The sequence below is a fragment of the Globicephala melas genome, chromosome 11, assembly GCF_963455315.2.
Source record: "Globicephala melas chromosome 11, mGloMel1.2, whole genome shotgun sequence".
Taxonomy (NCBI): Eukaryota; Metazoa; Chordata; class Mammalia; order Artiodactyla; family Delphinidae; genus Globicephala; species Globicephala melas.
Window position 1 is genome coordinate 78,396,134 of NC_083324.2, and position 16,643 is coordinate 78,412,776.

The 16,643-nt window shown below is 43.1% G+C and overlaps 1 protein-coding gene across 4 annotated transcripts; it reads left to right on the forward strand.

Annotated features, from left to right (window-relative positions):
* Positions 1–597: 597 nt before the first annotated feature.
* On the forward strand, positions 598–10,632 carry TMEM14A (transmembrane protein 14A). 4 transcript variants are annotated; one of them, XM_060307985.1, is made up of 6 exons: positions 610–760; positions 3,017–3,161; positions 5,150–5,234; positions 7,090–7,191; positions 8,736–8,823; positions 10,321–10,632. In XM_060307985.1, exons 3-6 carry the CDS (start codon positions 5,165–5,167, stop codon positions 10,358–10,360), a joined length of 300 nt encoding a protein of 99 aa, XP_060163968.1. In that variant the 5' UTR covers positions 610–760; positions 3,017–3,161; positions 5,150–5,164; the 3' UTR covers positions 10,361–10,632. The 4 variants fall into 4 exon arrangements, with proteins under 4 accessions (XP_030726342.1, XP_030726335.1, XP_060163968.1 ...); XM_030870482.2 differs by lacking the exon at positions 3,017–3,161 and having other exon boundaries at positions 598–690; XM_030870475.2 differs by lacking the exon at positions 3,017–3,161 and having other exon boundaries at positions 602–760.
* Positions 10,633–16,643: the final 6,011 nt, after the last annotated feature.

The following is a 16,643-nucleotide window of genomic DNA, read 5'->3' on the forward strand; positions in this document are numbered from 1 at the left end:
TTGAAGTATGAAACCGGGATCCTGGTCTCCCCACCACATCTAGATGCCTTCGTAGATGGTGCGGTGTAATAAAGGGTGCTCGGGCTTTGAAACCAGACAAACTCGGGCTCTAGCCTTTGCACCCTGTGGAGTTGAGTCTGTGGACAACGAAATCCCTTCGCCTCTCTGAACCTTACCTCCCTCCGCTGAAAATGGGGACAATCTGGTGGAGAGTATGTAAAAGGCCTGGGTTGCTGGAGAGGTCCCACAAACGTCCCTTAAATATTGAAGGAACTTCTTCAACGGTTAATCTTTCGCCATCTGGAATCCCTGGTACACCCAGGCCTACTCCTTGCGAATGCATGTCACTCCAGGTCCGTCCGGCAGGAGGCACCAGACCCGAGTCCCGGGATCAGGGCCAGGACCAAAAGCCGGGTCGCCGAAGCGAGTGGCCGGGTCCGGAGCGAGTGACCAGGTGTGGCCGCCGCCTGGGATGCTACAGTCAGGCGCTGCAAGTGGTAGAGCCGACTAACCTCCACGGCGCCCGGCGGGCGTGGGCGGGACAGGGCTGAGCTGCAGTGGAAGGAGTGCCGCGCATGCGCGCGCGAGAGGCGGGGGCGGTGCCTCCCGGAATCAGCGGCCCCACCCAGTACTGGGAGGTAACGCGCAGAGTAGAAGGCGCAGGCGGTGGGGTCAGCTTCCCTTCTCCAGGTACGAAGTTTTCCCGCACCTAGCTCCCGACTTTGCTCTTTTCAGCCGCGGAGACAGCTCGGGGCTGCAGGTGAGCTGTACATCTCGCAATCGAGACTTTCCTGCCCGTAATTTTCTGCATCGGTGCAGAAATAGGCAGTTAAAGACGCAGAGAACCTTGGGAGGATTTTGCAGGGGGTGGAGTCTGTTCTCCCGGGGAATCGCTTCTCTCCTCCTCCTGGGAATTGCCGGAGTTTCTTCCTTCCGCGGTCCTGAATCTCCCACCTGTTCTCCTTCCTACCTTCCTAGAGCTAAGGAGAGATGGGGAAGAGGGTGGGGCTCTTGGACCATCTAGAAATGCTTGGCAGGGTTTTAAACCTTCCCAGCACCATCCAGACTTAACTCGAAAATGTGTCTTTCGAGCCTCAAGGAGTTCAAAGGTAGGTAATTATTGACACTCAGCATGTGAAAATGCTTTTTATATAATAGCTTACGGGAAATCTCTTAGTGGTTTCCCCAAATTTTGGAGGGCTAAGGGCAAGGCAGGGCCCCTTCATCTGGTTTTGTGCGTTGTGCAGTGAATAATTTGCTGCATTGCACCCAAGATGCTTTCTGGCCTTTCCAAGGGCTGGGCATAGCGTTTGCGATGGGAACGCGCGATGCTTCGTACCCACGCCCATCCCGCCCTTGTTAACGCAGCCTCTGGCTTTCCTGTGTGATTCTGAGCAGGACATACGGTCCTGCCACGGAAAAGGAGCACCAGAGCTGATTGCCTTTTGTTTGAATTTTCGCTGTAAGCACGAAACTTCTTACAAGGATTGAGAATAGATTTATTTTGCCTCCTTAGAACAACACTCAGTTCACTAAGGCGATGAAGGGCTTTTTCCTGGCACTAGAGCTATACCGAGGGTAGGTCAGTTACATAATGTCTTAAGGCAGAAGTTATTCCTTTGGTTCACTTACTCATTCACTCAGCAGGCATTTACTAAGCACCTGCCTAAGTGCTCGGTAGTGGGCTTGGTGCTGTGAGGAAGACAAGATGAATTGAACCTGAGCTTAGTCCTCAAGGAGCTTGACTGGCCCAGAGGAGAGAGAAGCTCAAGGGAAGTAAGTCTACACCAGGTAGAAGGGATGGGGCCCCAAGAGAGGGTCAGAGGAAGAACTGGGGGACTCGGAGGAGGGAGAAGAACCAGGCTTCCACCCCAGGTGATTAACTTAAGGAGAGAATTAGATCCCTCAATTACTACCTGATGAGGAGTGATCTCTCTCATAAGCGTCACATCTCTGTGGAAGGGTGCTTCCTGACTGTGTGTTGGGCATCTCAGACTGATTATGTTTAAGTTTGGCTCCATCATTCCAGGGCACCCCCCTCCTGCCCCCACCACACACCTGCTGCTGTTCCATTGTTCCCTGTCTCAGGGAACAGCATCAAGGCTCCCCTCTTCTTAGTGGTCCAAGCCAGAGGCTTATCCCCCCTGCTCCCTCCCCACACCTGGGCTTGTTGAGTCAAGCTCCTGACCTCTCACATCTGTCCACCTCGCTCCACCCTCATTTCTCCAGGCCAGGCCACCATCATCCCTTGCTTGGCTTACTGCCTCCCAGCCTGTCTTCACCAGACTCCCTTTACAGGGCTTCCAGGGGTGATCTGGCCCTTGCTCACCAGCCCCCTGCACTTTCACACCCCTTGCACTTGTCTCCATTTTGAAACCATGCCATGCTTTCTCATGCCACCAGGCCTTTGCACATGTCTCCCTTCTGCCTAGGACATGTGCTTCCTTGCCACCCTCCTCCCTTGGTTTACTCCTGCCCTCCCCGTGACCTCAGCTGGGTCCCTGCTTCCTGGAGGAATTTTCCTTTAGGGTCCAAGCCTCAGTAGGTGCAGCTCCTGGTTGCGTTGCCTGTGCCTATCCTCCTGAGGGCTCCCTCACGCAGCTGCCGCCTCCATGGTGCTGCACTGGAAGTCCTGGCATACCAGGACCGTGTCCATCAGTGGGGCTTTCCATCCCTTCCTGCTGCCTGCACACAGAAGACGCCCAAGAAAAAGTCGTTGATGGAATTTGGTATAAGTGCAGGTTGTACTATTATGGTTTGAGTCTATGAATGCCAGCATCATGAATCCACCCTACCTCAGTTGATTTCTCGCTGTGCTGAAATAGTATTGCCCTTGTTTATGTCAAGCTTAAAAATGTATATAAGTGTGAAAGAGAGGAATCATTATATGAGCAGTTGGTATTTGTTGGGTGTTCATTGTGTGCCAGGCACGGTTCTGAGTGCCTTATAGCATTAACTCATTTCATCGCCACAACAGCTCTGTGTGGTAGATATTTTTATTATCCCTATTTTACAGATGGAGAAACTGAGGTACAGAGATTAAGGAACTTGCCTAATATCACATGCTACTGAAGTCCAAGCATGCATTGTGGAATGTGATGAGCTCTTTGAGAAAGACAGGAAGTAGGACTGGACGTGAGGCTCTCATAGGGCTGAAGATGGTAGGTCACCAGGTGGAAGACGGTGCAGCGTGGGCTAAGCTCCGAGGCCAAGCAGAATTACTTAATCCAGAATTCAAAACTCTGAGGAACCTCAGGCTCACTTTCACATTCATTCTTTCAGCAGCTAACTCAGTTTTCAGAGGTACTGCTGGTTAGGAATGAGACTTCTCTGAGTCTGAAATCTTGGTTTTGCTGTGTAACCTCGGGGCTGCTGCTTGCCTTCTCTGTGCTTCAGCCACCTCATCTGGAAAATGGGGATAATAATGGGGATAGTACTTACCTCGTAGGGTTGTGGTGATAATTAAATGGGTTGTTACATATAAGGCCTTAGGGTGGTGCCTGGCACATGGTGATTGCTCAGAAACATCATCCTCATTATTTGTTTATCCCTCATTCAGTCAACAAATGGTTTTTGAACACAGGTCCTTCCTTCCTATATGTTCAATCCCACTGGACAACTTCTTGGGCATCGACAACTATCCTGTTTTAATTCTTTGTCCCACAGACGTTGAGGATTTTGCATCATTGCCTCCTTTTCAGTGCCATCACCTCCTCCTGTGCCTTGGGCTCCCTCCCCAGACCTTTCCTCACAGTTAAGTGCTAGCTTACTCTCTGAGATCAACTCAAGACCCCTTTTCCATTCTTCTGGGTCAGTTTGTTACCAGTTGCTACAGAGAATTAAAGACCAGGTTAACCTGAATGGCAGCAGTGAGAAAATTGTGAAAATACAAAGAATTCTCATATACCATTCCTCGTAGATACAAAGAACTACTTTCTCCAGGGAGGAAATAGAGATGTAAAAAACTTAAGATGTGCAATCACCACCAGGAATCTTAGAATTTAAAAAGCTGCAAGAACCTTAGAGCTTATCTTGTCTATTTCCCTCACTTTGGGGGAGTTGTTCTTAGGGATGGGGGGTGGTCCAGGGCCCAGCAGCTGCTAGTGACCAGAACCCATGTCTCCAGCCTGTAGCTAGCACACTTTCTCCTACATCTTAGAGAATCCCATGCAGGATTTCAGTGGAGCTTCTTAGAACTTCCAGCCCCTGGATGTTTCAGCTGCTGCTGTGATGCCTGCAGAATGTCACGGTCACTCAGTTAACTTCGTGCCAGGGCTGCATTGTACCCTTTAATGGTTTACCATGGACCAAGCGTGGGCATCTCTGCCACCACAGGAGAGCTGTCTCATAACCAAGCTAGTGCAAAGCACATGTTGAAAGGGAATCTTTGGGGACTCCCTGGCGGTCCAGTGGTTTAGACTCCGTCAGCGCTCCCAGTGCAGGGGGCATGGGTTTGATCCCTGGTCAGGGAACTAAGGTCTTGCGTGCCACATGGCTCAGCCAAAAAAAAAAAAAAAAAAAACAGAAAGGAAATCTTTGTTCCAGTCAACAAGCAAACGTCCACATTACCCCTTTCCTGTTTTTCGATGTGAGGAGGAGGGGGGACAAATATCTGTACAAATACGAAAGAAAGAATTATAAGGTGGAGTTGCTGAGATCAGGGAATTTAGAGGAAGAAGAGTAGATGCTGCAGACCAGGTGGACGGTGCAGGTAGGAGTGGTTAAGGAGCTTGTGGGGCGGCTGACAAGGGGAGCAGGTTCAGAGGGAGATGGGGCCTGGAGGGCGGCTGGGGATGGAGGTGGGGGAGCGGGGGAACATTCCAGGCACGGGAGTGCAAAGCGGAGATGGCAGACCCGGCTAACCAGAGCAGAAGTCCTCATGCAGAAGTGGAAGGGAGTACACAGCTGAGGGAACAGCAAGTCTTGAAGATAAGGAAGGAGAATCAGCCTCAGGTGTCGCCCTGAGCGTTCTTGAGAGTGATGAGGGTGGCGGGACTGAGTGCTGGGAGAAGTGAAGATCTAGCTGCCCTTTTCTTAGTAGGTTAGAGAAATTCATTTCTGTAACTCTGTGGAATGCATATCATTTTTATACACATTTGCTCCCTCAGAGTCTTATCTTGTAATATATGTCTCTTCCACCTTGCTTTAGACTTGAACCTTGCCAATGGACCTGATTGGTTTTGGTTATGCAGCCCTGGTGACATTCGGAAGCATTTTGGGATATAAGCGGAGAGGTGAGCCCAAACCAGATTTTTCATCAAAGAGAGGTTGGTCATTGTGCTAGGATCATCTGAGGGTCTGTAAGCAGGACAAGAAGCTAATAAGCGACCTGGTGGGAGGTTGGTGGTTGTGCTAGGATTGTCTGAGGGTCTGTAAATAGGACGAGAAGCTAAGAAGCACGTGGTGGATGGATTCTCGGAAGGATGGGGGTTCCATGGGGCTGGGTGGACAGAGCCTGTCATTCCAGAGCCTGGGCATCTGGGTCTCCCTTTACCTGTTAATATCAATTGCATAATTAATTGACGTACCCTCTTCAGGGCTACTCACTCATTGTCAAGTGAGGTTTTTGGTTTGTTTATATACTCATAGTGTCAAAAAACTGAATTATGTTGATACTGTGTGTTGCAAAGGAAAATTACTTAGATATCATATCTGAAGTGGTTTCTTCATCTCTGTGCAAAGATGGAAAAAAAAACCCAGTTGATAAATTGAAGGATTTTCATGGAGAAAAATGAAAGATCAAGTTTTCTATTTTGCTTTGTTTTAAGGTAAAAGCGTTTGCAGTCATGGTGTCTCATATTTGCTTCTTATATTTTTAAGAAATTCATTAAATGAAGTTATATTTCGAAGAGTGTTATATTGGTGACCTTGGGGGACTTGAGTTTCAGGTCTATATGGTTATCAGGGTTACTTCCTTCGTTAGCGGTTTTTCAAAGGGTAGGAAAAGGGGGGAGAGAGTGTGTGAGTGTGAGTGTGTGTGTGTGTGTGCGTGCGTGTGCGTGCATGTGTTGGGGCTGCTGGAGGGTGTGGGAGGAGAGGATTACTTCCGTTATCAGGCATCCTCCTTCACTTGTTGCCTGTAGAATTAGACTACAACCTAGTGCATGTGGCTTCTTGTTCTGGATGGGTTGTGTGTTTTGGTGTGGGAGGTGCTGCGATCTGAATTTAAGGGTGGTTCTTAACCCTGCTGCAATCTGACTTTCCTGTAGCTGTTTAAAAAACAGAGATACCTTACAACTGAATCACTTTGCTGTACACCGGAAACTAACACAACCCTGTAAATCAACTATACTTCAATAAAAAAATAAAAATAAAAAATAAATTTAAATCTAAAAAAATACAAAAAACAAAAAACCCCAGAGATGCCTTGACCCTAGGGATTCCAATCCGATAAGATTCTAAATAGATTGAGTGCCCGGAAGTGGGGACTGTGTGTGTTGGTGACAGTGGCACTGGCACGTGCACCCTGCAGTGCTCGTGTCTATTACAGTGCCCCAGGCAGCGCTGAGCAGGGCGGGCGCTGGGTGGGGGAGGGGGTGGATTGGTGGCTGGCTGGCTGCGTCAGTGACCAGGTTCTTCCTGTTACTCTGTGGTCACAGTCCATCCCTGAGTCCTGATGTGTTGAGGCTGGAAGGTTTGTTAATTATTCAGGACAGAACCATTGCTTGGTTTGAATAGGCCCCCCTCTCTATCTCCATGAGTAGAAAATATCATTTCATCTTATTTTTATCATCACAACCTCAGTAAAAAAAATGGAGGCAAGGAGAACAGGGGGAATAAAAGAGGGGCGTAAACAAGTCAGGTCATTGTCCAAGACCATGCAGTCACTGTCAGAAGCAATACTACAGGCAGGCTTTATCACCATACCTACCCCTCCCATTGCTATGTACCTGGGGTTCCTCTGCCTCACATTTGGGGTTCACCATGAAACAGTCATGTCTTAGAAACTGTCCATGGATAGCCGATACCTAACTTGGCTTTGTCCAGTTACAGTGCCCAGGAAGAAATGCATTTTTCCACATGTGGAGTGATGAAGGTATACCTTTCATTTGGGGATTCTCTCTCTGAGCCCATACTTTTTTTCACCAGGTGGTGTTCTGTCTTTGATTGCTGGTCTTTCCGTTGGATTTTTGGCTGGCTGTGGAGCTTACCGTGTCTCCAATGACAAGCGAGACGTAAAATTGTCCCTGTGTGAGTAAGGCATTTTTCCCAGTTACGGAGAATCAAAGCTTGGGGATAATTTTTTGATACCTAGCCTCGGTGTACTAGAAGATACTGGTGACATGGCAGGTGGGCATATGCATGTGCGGAGACAGAACACTGTTCTTGTTCCTTTCTACGCAGACCTGATCAAAAATAATGATGTTGCTGCCAGGCCTTCCAACTCAGAAGAATATTTCTATAAAACTTGTTACTAGAAAAATAAAATAAAATTAGAAAAAGCAAGGAATTATGTCTGGATTTTCTGCTAATGCTCCTAAATGCATATTAGCATAGTTTGTGTTACTGTGAAAATATCTAAAAAGAGACAGCCTTGCATTACTTTATTTAATTCACAAACAGCTTTTAGGTCCCACTTTGCCTTAAGATTTAGAAAAGCAAGGCTGACTCTTTTAGCTTCTTCCCTTGTTGAGCTTATAGTAGGAGAATGTCCACAGGGAAAATGGAACAAACTTGTGTGTGTTTAAAGTCCCAGGATGCTTGGCTTTCTTCTGTCTGGGTTGAAAGACAAATACAGGGAAGGTTTGGAAAACTACACCAAGGAAATGGTCTCTGTTTAACTTGATGATTATTCAAAGTGCCCTGGTGGGTGTGGAAGAAAATACAAAGGAAGACAAATTGTACCCGTTCTTTGTTTGAGGGAGAGGAAGAGATTAAGTGGGATTTTTTCCCCTTATTTTAAATAGGAGCAAGGGATATTTTTAATAATGACATTATGTCAGAAGATAAAAATATATCAGCAAAAAATATATATATATACACACACACATATATATGTATGTATATATACATAGGGCTTTTTATGCATATGCACTTAAATAGTTAATGTATTTTTATTGTCAGTCATGTTTTTTATATCAGCAAGTGATTTTTCCTTGAAAATTCTTAAATTGTGACATCAGTGCCCTAATCTCTTCCATAAAACTGCTTCTCTCATCATGCTGGTTTAGCTTCTAAAGGCTGGTATAATGCTTCTGAATTTAATATTATTAGGCTGTTTTTATGTACTCTTCAGGCATCACATTTCCAAAATGGAATGCTATAAAATAAAAACAGTCAGCCTTTTCTTAGGATTATTTTATTAATCAGGTCTTACTTTAAAGATTTACTTTAGAAACTGATTCTTTTCCTTCCATTCAGCTAACTAAACATTTTTTGGCTGTCTCTTGTGGGTCTAGGTATACTGCCTAGTGTTTCTAAGGAAACTTGAATAAGACACAGTCCTGACCTTCCCAGGAGTATTCTATAAATAGAAATTAAGTTAGAAAAAGACTTTTTCTTTTGAAGCTATTTCAGGAATGGATTTTAACGTACTTGTTTCCTCAGAAACTATTTTGATAAGCTATTTTGTAAAGTGTTTTAATAGAGCACTTTATCTTTTCAAGAAAATAGCAACTCAGTACCAATACATAATAGTTGTTATATTAGTAAGCTGAAATGAAATCCATTTTTTCCCCAAGCAAGCACTGATAACATGTTTGAAACGCTGGTTCACGCACCGGTTTGGTTTTTAGTTACAGCTTTCTTCCTGGCCACCATAATGGGGGTGAGGTTTAAGAGATCCAAGAAAATCATGCCAGCTGGGCTGGTTGCAGGTTTAAGGTAAGAAAAACTTATTTTGATCTATTCTTTCCTCTGCCGTCATTTTGAAGTGCTGAATTTTTGGCAAAAGTCAGTTGTTTTAACTTAAAAGGTCAAAGTAATTTGTATTACAATCAGCATCATTATAAACCCTTAAAATACTATCCATTCAATCGTTGACATTTATGTGCGAGTGAACATTTTTATCAAATACACTTAGCGTTGCTGTGCTATCTGATCACATGTACACAGTTACCTTTTTCAGAATAAAGAATTAAATTCAGACTCATTTTTTCTCAGGATTTACCTGTCTGAGAGAGTAAAGGTATTCATTTAAATCTGATAATCTCTGTTAGAGAGTTGGACAAAGTGAAAGTCTGTCGCAGTTACTTTGAAATTGTAAGGGAGAAAACTTAATATTTTTTAAAAAGATAAATAGGGAGCTTCAAGTTTCTCTTAATCTCAGTAATTCTGTCCATGAGATTAAGCACATTACCAAGTAAAAATTTATACTTAACATTTTAAATTCTTTGGAAGCTGCCTTTATATGTTGACAGCTATCGACATGTTCATTTTCTTTGATGTACGTTTTCACTTTTTGGAATTTATTCCAAAGAAATAATGAGATGTATACAAAGACTGATGTTTATTGCAAGTTTATTTCTAGTGGAAAACATGATGAACTGAAAAATTAGAAACAGCTTGAAAATTCACCAGTAAGGAAATGGTTCAATAGGTGTTTTGTTCACTTAATGGAATATTGAGCAAGCATTACATGTCATGTTTTCAAAAACTGTTTAGTGTCATTAGAAAATATTGACATAGGAAATGAAAACAGAATAAACAAGCAAATATAGCGTGATCTCAATTTTTTAAAAGTCTGGGTATATAAAAACAAGATAGGAAGTAATATTTCAAATTGTTAGTAATCTCTAGGTGGTAATGCAATGGGTAATTTTCTCCTTTCTGTTTTTCAATAGAATTTTCTAGTGTGGCTGGATATAATGTTTATGATTTGGGAATGAAAGTGTGATTATAAAGGACTGCTTTCTAATGATAGCCCTGTTCTAATAATGATACTTGGTGGTGGAAGGGGTCAGAAGTAGGGTTTATAGGTCAAGAAGACAAGACCCTAAACGTGGAAAGAAGCTGAGATTGTAATTATGACATCCCTAGATCACCCCTTGATTAGTTTTTCAAGTTGCTTGCCTTTACTAGTTTTTGAAAGTTTTGTATTTCTTTCCAAACCTTTCTCTCACAAAGGTTCATCCCAGATTTTCAGAACAGTGAGTTCTGATTTTTCTCCTTCATTCAGTGAACATTTTTAATTCAGTCACATCTGGAAGTTCAAGTACAGGGATCCAGGGATGGTGAGATCACCCCTGCCCCAGGGAGTAGAAGCAGGGCAGAACGCTGGGAGCCAGGGTTTAGTACCACGTGGGTTAGGTGAACGCACAACCCTTCCGTCTCACACCTCCTGAGTCACCCTCCCCTTGCCTATCTTTTGTTTTAATCTAGCCTCATGATGATCCTGAGACTTGTCTTACTGCTGCTCTGAGAATCCGCAGGAACTGAAAACTAAATTTGAGTCATTCTGCTGTAATGGGCAGAGCCTACTCTTTGTATTGAAAAGATAAATTCCAATATGGAATGTTCACCGTGGTCTTATTTTATGGTAGAAACTGCAAAAGAAACACTGTCACCTCTAATATGGACACTGGTTTGAGGGATTTTTTTTTTTTTTAAACAAATGGTTTAACTGTTTTCTAATCGTCAGGTACTGGTTTCATTAAAGGTATTTAATAAATCGTGATACACTGTTTGATTTGCTGTGTCATGTGGTTTTGTGTGTTTTTTGGTTTGGGGTTTTTTTTTTGACAGTTCCAAATACTCATGTCTGAAATAAGCTTAAATTAAACTACAACCTACAGATGATGGAATGCCCTAAGTGGGCTTCACAGAATGCTAATGTATCTATTTGTCATTTGTGTTATATTTTAAATTATTTTTTTTCCATTTTAATTGTATTGCTACCAGTGTTTTTTCTTTCTTTAAAATACTTCATCCTCAGCACACTCTGTACCAACAGAATGTATTCAGTATTCAAATAAAAGAACTTCTGTTTTAAACCTGTTTCTCTCATTTTAGTGTCCTCTCTGTATACTCAAATCATCTTTAACATGTAAGTGTTCAATTATTATTATTATTATTATTTTTGCAGTACGCAGGCCTCTCACTGCTGCGGCCTCTCCCGCTGCAGAGCACAGGCTCCAGACGCTTAGGCTCAGTGGCCATGGCTCACGGGCCCAGCCGCTCCGCAGCATGTGGGATCTTCCCGGACTGGGGCACGAACCCGTGTCCCCTGCATTGGCAGGTGGACTCTCAACCACTGCGCCACCAGGGAAGCCCTAAATAACTGATATATTTTTAAAATAGAGAAAGAGGATGAGAGTGATGAAGCCAGGAAGATAGAAGAATAAGATTCTGACCAGCTTTCCTCCTGTGACAAGTGGCAAGATTTTAGGTTTTCAGATTTTTCTCTTTTTATCTACTTGCAGATCATCCTCCTTCCAGGACAAGCCTTGACTGGTGAAATGGGGTGAGATTAGGGGATGCTGAGGTTTTTCACTTTCCAACTTACAGTCATCTCTGTATTTTAATGCTGGCATCTGTAGCCCAAAGACGTCAATCAAGAGGATTTTCAATGACTCCTGGGGATTTAAAGCAAAAGTGCAGAGTTAGAAAAAGTGGGTCTTTTCACATTTTCCTTTTCTTCTGAAAATGAAAATGTTTTTTAGAAACATAACCCATGCTCATTTTGAAGAAGGTAAAATAGTATAGAAATTAGAAGCTCATCCCCACCTCCCCAAGATAGCCTTGGGAGGTTGATGGGGCATGATGGGGGAGACCTGGTGGAGTGATAGGCTCTGGACAGCTTGAGGTACCTGGGGAGGGGGGTCCCTGAAAGCAAGGAGGGCTGTGGGGAGGGTAGGGGGTGGCTTTGGGAGGACGAGGAGTGTCTTCATGGTATGAATGGGAGCTGATTTATTTTGTAGCCTGTCACCTGGCTCATTTTCTAAGCCAAAGCTTCCACACATTAAGAGCTCAGCAAAATAAATGAAGAAAAAAGGATCGATTGAGAATATCACCATTTGGAAACCAGAATGAAAAAAGTGATCTAGGCCAATGGTTTTTCAGCCCTACATGATACCTGTTAGAACCATGTGAGGGGTTTAAAGCACATTCAGGTACACGAGTGTGCAAGCGCACACACACACACACACACACACACACACACACACACACACACACTCTGCCTGGGCCTAACCCCAGAGATTCTGATATAATTGATCTCAAAGAGAACTCTTGATTCTACTGTGTAGCCAGTGTTGAGAACCGTTCATCAGGATGATGATGATGTCAATAGCTGCTAAAACTACGAATAGGGATCTCTGTAGTGGAAATATCGGGGTTGACTGCCCTAAATATTTAACGTCACTAAATGTGGGACAATCAGACATGATGGTCCTCCTGGTGTGAAGCAATAGAAAGCATGCAGCAGTACCTATGAAGAATTCTTGCCAAAATAATTGACCTGGAATTCATTCAAAGCTCTAGATATCAACTTACAGGAAACACAGGAAACAGAGAAGCACCTCAGGAATGTAATCAGCAAAATCAGCAATATTTATAATGTGGAACTCAACAGGCTTGCTCTTCATAGAGTGGTCCCCAGACCAGCAACATACAGATCACCTGGGAGGTTGTAGCAACTCAAGCGCTACCCCAGAATCTGTATTTTAAGACCCCTGGGAATTTGTATGTACATTCAAGTTTAGAAGCACTGTTCTCCAGCTCAAGTGATTAATACATTTCAAATGACTCTCTACTTTTATATTTCTATAAGGAAATGTGTAAATTGCATGAAAATCAAAGAGGCGGGGGAGCCTATAGGTTAAAGAGATTTAGGAGAATGAATTCATTCTTCAAATGAATGCAATGTGCAGACCCTTTAGCTTCTCGTTCTGACATAGCAGTTATTCTTTTTAAATGTGATACAATCAGGAGTATTTGAACCATGACTGAACATTTATATAAGGAATTACTGTTAATTTTTTAAGTATAATAATATTATAGAATGTTTTCCCCAAAGGATCTTTATCTTTTAGAGACTTATGTCAAAGTATTTATGGATGAAATAATATGATACTGGGATTTACTTCAAATTAACCCAGCTGTGAGGGGGAGTGGGTAGAAATACAGAGGCAACGTGAGTGACCTTCTGTTGCTAATTGCTGTGGCTGGGTGATGGGTACATAGGGCTTTTTATACACTTCTTTCTATTTTTGTGAATGTATGAAATTTCCCATCATAAAAAATATTTTTAATTGCTCAGCAAAAACGGATGTTATTCGTAATGTATGAAAGCTTTAAAGGCCCTGGTGTGACTTCTGAATCATGAGACTTGGAACTGTGTTCACTCCAGCTTTAGGGATGAATGGGTGTGATCAATGCTCCACCCAGATGAGCCTTCTGAATTCGGGTTTAATGATTTCAAGCCCTGCGGGCACTGTCTAAACACCTTTCAAATGTGCCTTTGAAGTCAAAAAATTAAAGGGCATAATCCATTGTTTAAAGTGTGTAAGAATAAAAGGAATTAAGTAGACCAGTAACTGCATGCCTTTATTTTTTTTATCCTCAGCCTACATTCTAGAACTTTGTCTCCAATTGTCTTGGCATCATGCCTCCATTCCGTGTTGTCCATGGAAATTGGGTTTTAGTAATGTGAATTCTTGGGTAATTTAAGAGAAAGACTACGGATATTCCTTTCTATGAAAGTCAGTCTAGTAACCTGGTACACAGTTCATTTTCCTGTGTCCATCTAAGGGATATTGAATATATATTTTCTGGTTTATGGAAAGTCTTTATGTCCCGCTTATGACATAAAGTGAGGTTTGCTTTGTTCCATAAAGATGCTGTCCTAGAACACGCTGCTCTGATTTGGAAAGGTCTTTGCTTCAGTCTCCTTGCAGAAGGATCACTGGTACCAGGAACTAAATTGTTTCTGACAGTGGAATATAAGGCTTTGTAAAAAAATATATAAAATCCACCAATCAATCAGATAATATCTAGATAAGCAAACAAGTTAATTTATTTAAAATATATTGGAAAAAAATTAGGCAAAATCAATTCTCTAAGAAATCCCAATGACATATTATGTATCAATCTAATGTTTTTTTATTTACTTTTTAAAACCTTTTATTTTATATTGGAGTATCGCCGATTAACAATGTTGTGATAGTTTCAGGTGCACAGCAAAGCGACTCAGCCCTACATATACATGTATCCATTCTCCCCCAAACTCCCCTCCCATCCAGGCTGCCACATAACATTGAGCAGAGTTCCCTGAGCTATACAGTAGGTTCTTGTTGGTTATCCATTTTAAATATAGCAGTGTGTAGATGTCAATCCCAAACTCCCTAACTATCCCTTAGCTAATGTTTTTAAATTCTCAAAGAATTTTAAAATATGGAACTTCGCAATTAAGTGCAATGCAGCCCATCAGCATTTAGTACATGCTTTCTTCACGGATGTATGTGTGCATGGAGCATCTGTGTGAATGCGCAAGTACATTCTTTTTTAAAAAATTAATTTATTATTTATTTTTGGGTCTTTGTTGCTGTGCACAGGCTTTCTCTATTTGCGGCGAGTGAGGGCTACTCTTCATTGTGGTGCGCGGGCTTCTGATTGCAGTGGCTTCTCTTGCTGTGGAGCACAGGCTCTAGGTGCGCGGGCTTCAGCATTTATGGCACACGGGCTCAGTAGTTGTGGCTCGCGGGCTCCATAGTGCAGGCTCAGTAGTTGTGGCGCACAGGCTTAGTTGCTCTGCCACATGTGGGATCTTCCCGGACCAGGGCTCAAACCCGTGTTCCCTGCATTGGCAGCAGGTTCTTTAACCACTGCGCCACCAGGGAAGTCCACAAATACATTCTTGTACTGGAAGCTTTGTTTCAAGAAAGCTTAGCATAAAAATATCCATTTGTTATTGTTTGCACTCTTTTCTACCTCAAAATCACAGAAGTTATTAGACCTGTCACAAGATCTTGTTATTTAAAATATTTATTTAAAAATGTAAAAAACAAACAAAAAATGGGCTTCCCTGGTGGCGCAGTGGTTGGGGGTCCACCTGCCGATGCAGGGGTCACGGGTTCGTGCCCCGGTCTGGAAGGATCCCACATGCCGCGGAGCGGCTGGGCTCGTGAGCCATGGCCGCTGAGCCTGTGCGTCCGGAGCCTGTGCTCCGCAACGGGAGAGGCCACAACAGTGAGAGGCCCGCGTACCGCAAAAAAAACAAAAACAGAAACAATATTAGAGGCAGTTATTCCCACTATTACAGGGCTGCTTTAGGTTTTGAAATGATTTGGTGACGTTAAGCAGATAGCTCCCTGAGTATATTTAAATGATTCTATTAAAATGTTTTGATCCACACTTACCTTCTCAATGAGTTATACCAGCAAATAGTAAATAGTAGTCTTATTAGTTGGTCCCTGTCCTTTTTTTTTTAAGAATTTTATTTTATGTTTTGGCCACACGGCTTGTGGGATCTTAGTTCCCCGACCAGGGACTGAACCCAGGCCCTCGGCAGTGAAAGTGCAGAGTCCTAACCACTGGACCGCCAGGGATTTCTCGACCCCTGTCCTTCTAATGTCATTTACAATTCATTTATTTTACAAGTTTTACAAATTATACCAGCATACTTATCCATGAAACCCCAGAAAGCTAATTTAGTTTAGTTTGGCAAATCCACACTCTGTGACTGGTTTTCAGTTTTCTCTCCATCCTTTTTTGGTGCAGAAGCAGATGAATTTTACTTCTTTAGTTCAAGCAATGCTTTCAAATAGCTATAGTGTGAAACTATACCTCCCAAAATACTGTATCATCTGGGCAAAATCTTATGGAAGAAAGCCAGACATTGGATTCCCATTTCACCTAGAATAAAATCCAAATTCCTTGACAGGACTGAAGGAGCGTGTCATCTGCCGTCTGCTGCCCCTTCTCATGCCACGTGGCACACCCGTTCTCCAGCAATGTCTCTTTTGGCTTGGTGCACCAAAGACACTGCTTTCCATGCTAAGGCTTTGAAAATTCTGGTTCCTCCGTCTGGACCCCTCTTTGCCCATCTTCTCGTATGTCTGGTTCTTTCTCACTTTTGTGTCTCACCCTATCTATCACCTCCCCAGAGTGACCTTCCCGTACCATCCATCTAAAGTAGAGCTCTCAGGGGATATATGTATATGTATAGCTGATTCACTTTGCTGTACAGCAGAAACTAACACAACATTGTGAAGCAACCATACTCCAATAAAAATTAAAAAAAAAAAATAAAGTACAGCTCTCATTGGGAAAAGGGTACAAACTTTCAGTTATAGGATAAATAAGGTCTGAGGATCTAATGTATAACATGGTGATTCTAGTTGATAACACTATATTGTATTTAAAAAAAGTAAATATGTAAGGCGATGATGGATGTGTTAATTAATTTGATGGGGGCAATCCTTTCACGGTGTATATCAAACAGCACATGATACACTTTAAATATTGTACAATTCTATTTGTCAGTTATACTGCATTAAAGCAGGAAAAAATAGAGCAGAGCTCTCCCCTCGCCTCCCCCCACAGTTAGTCTCTGTTACAGACCCTATTTAATTTTCTTCATATCCCTACCATGCCGCTCTTGGGACTCATCCAGGTTGCCCTGCCACACGCTGCATTTCTGCCCAACGTCAGACTCTGGAGCCTTTTCAGAGCCTTCTTCACAAGCCTGAGCTCCAGAGAGGGGA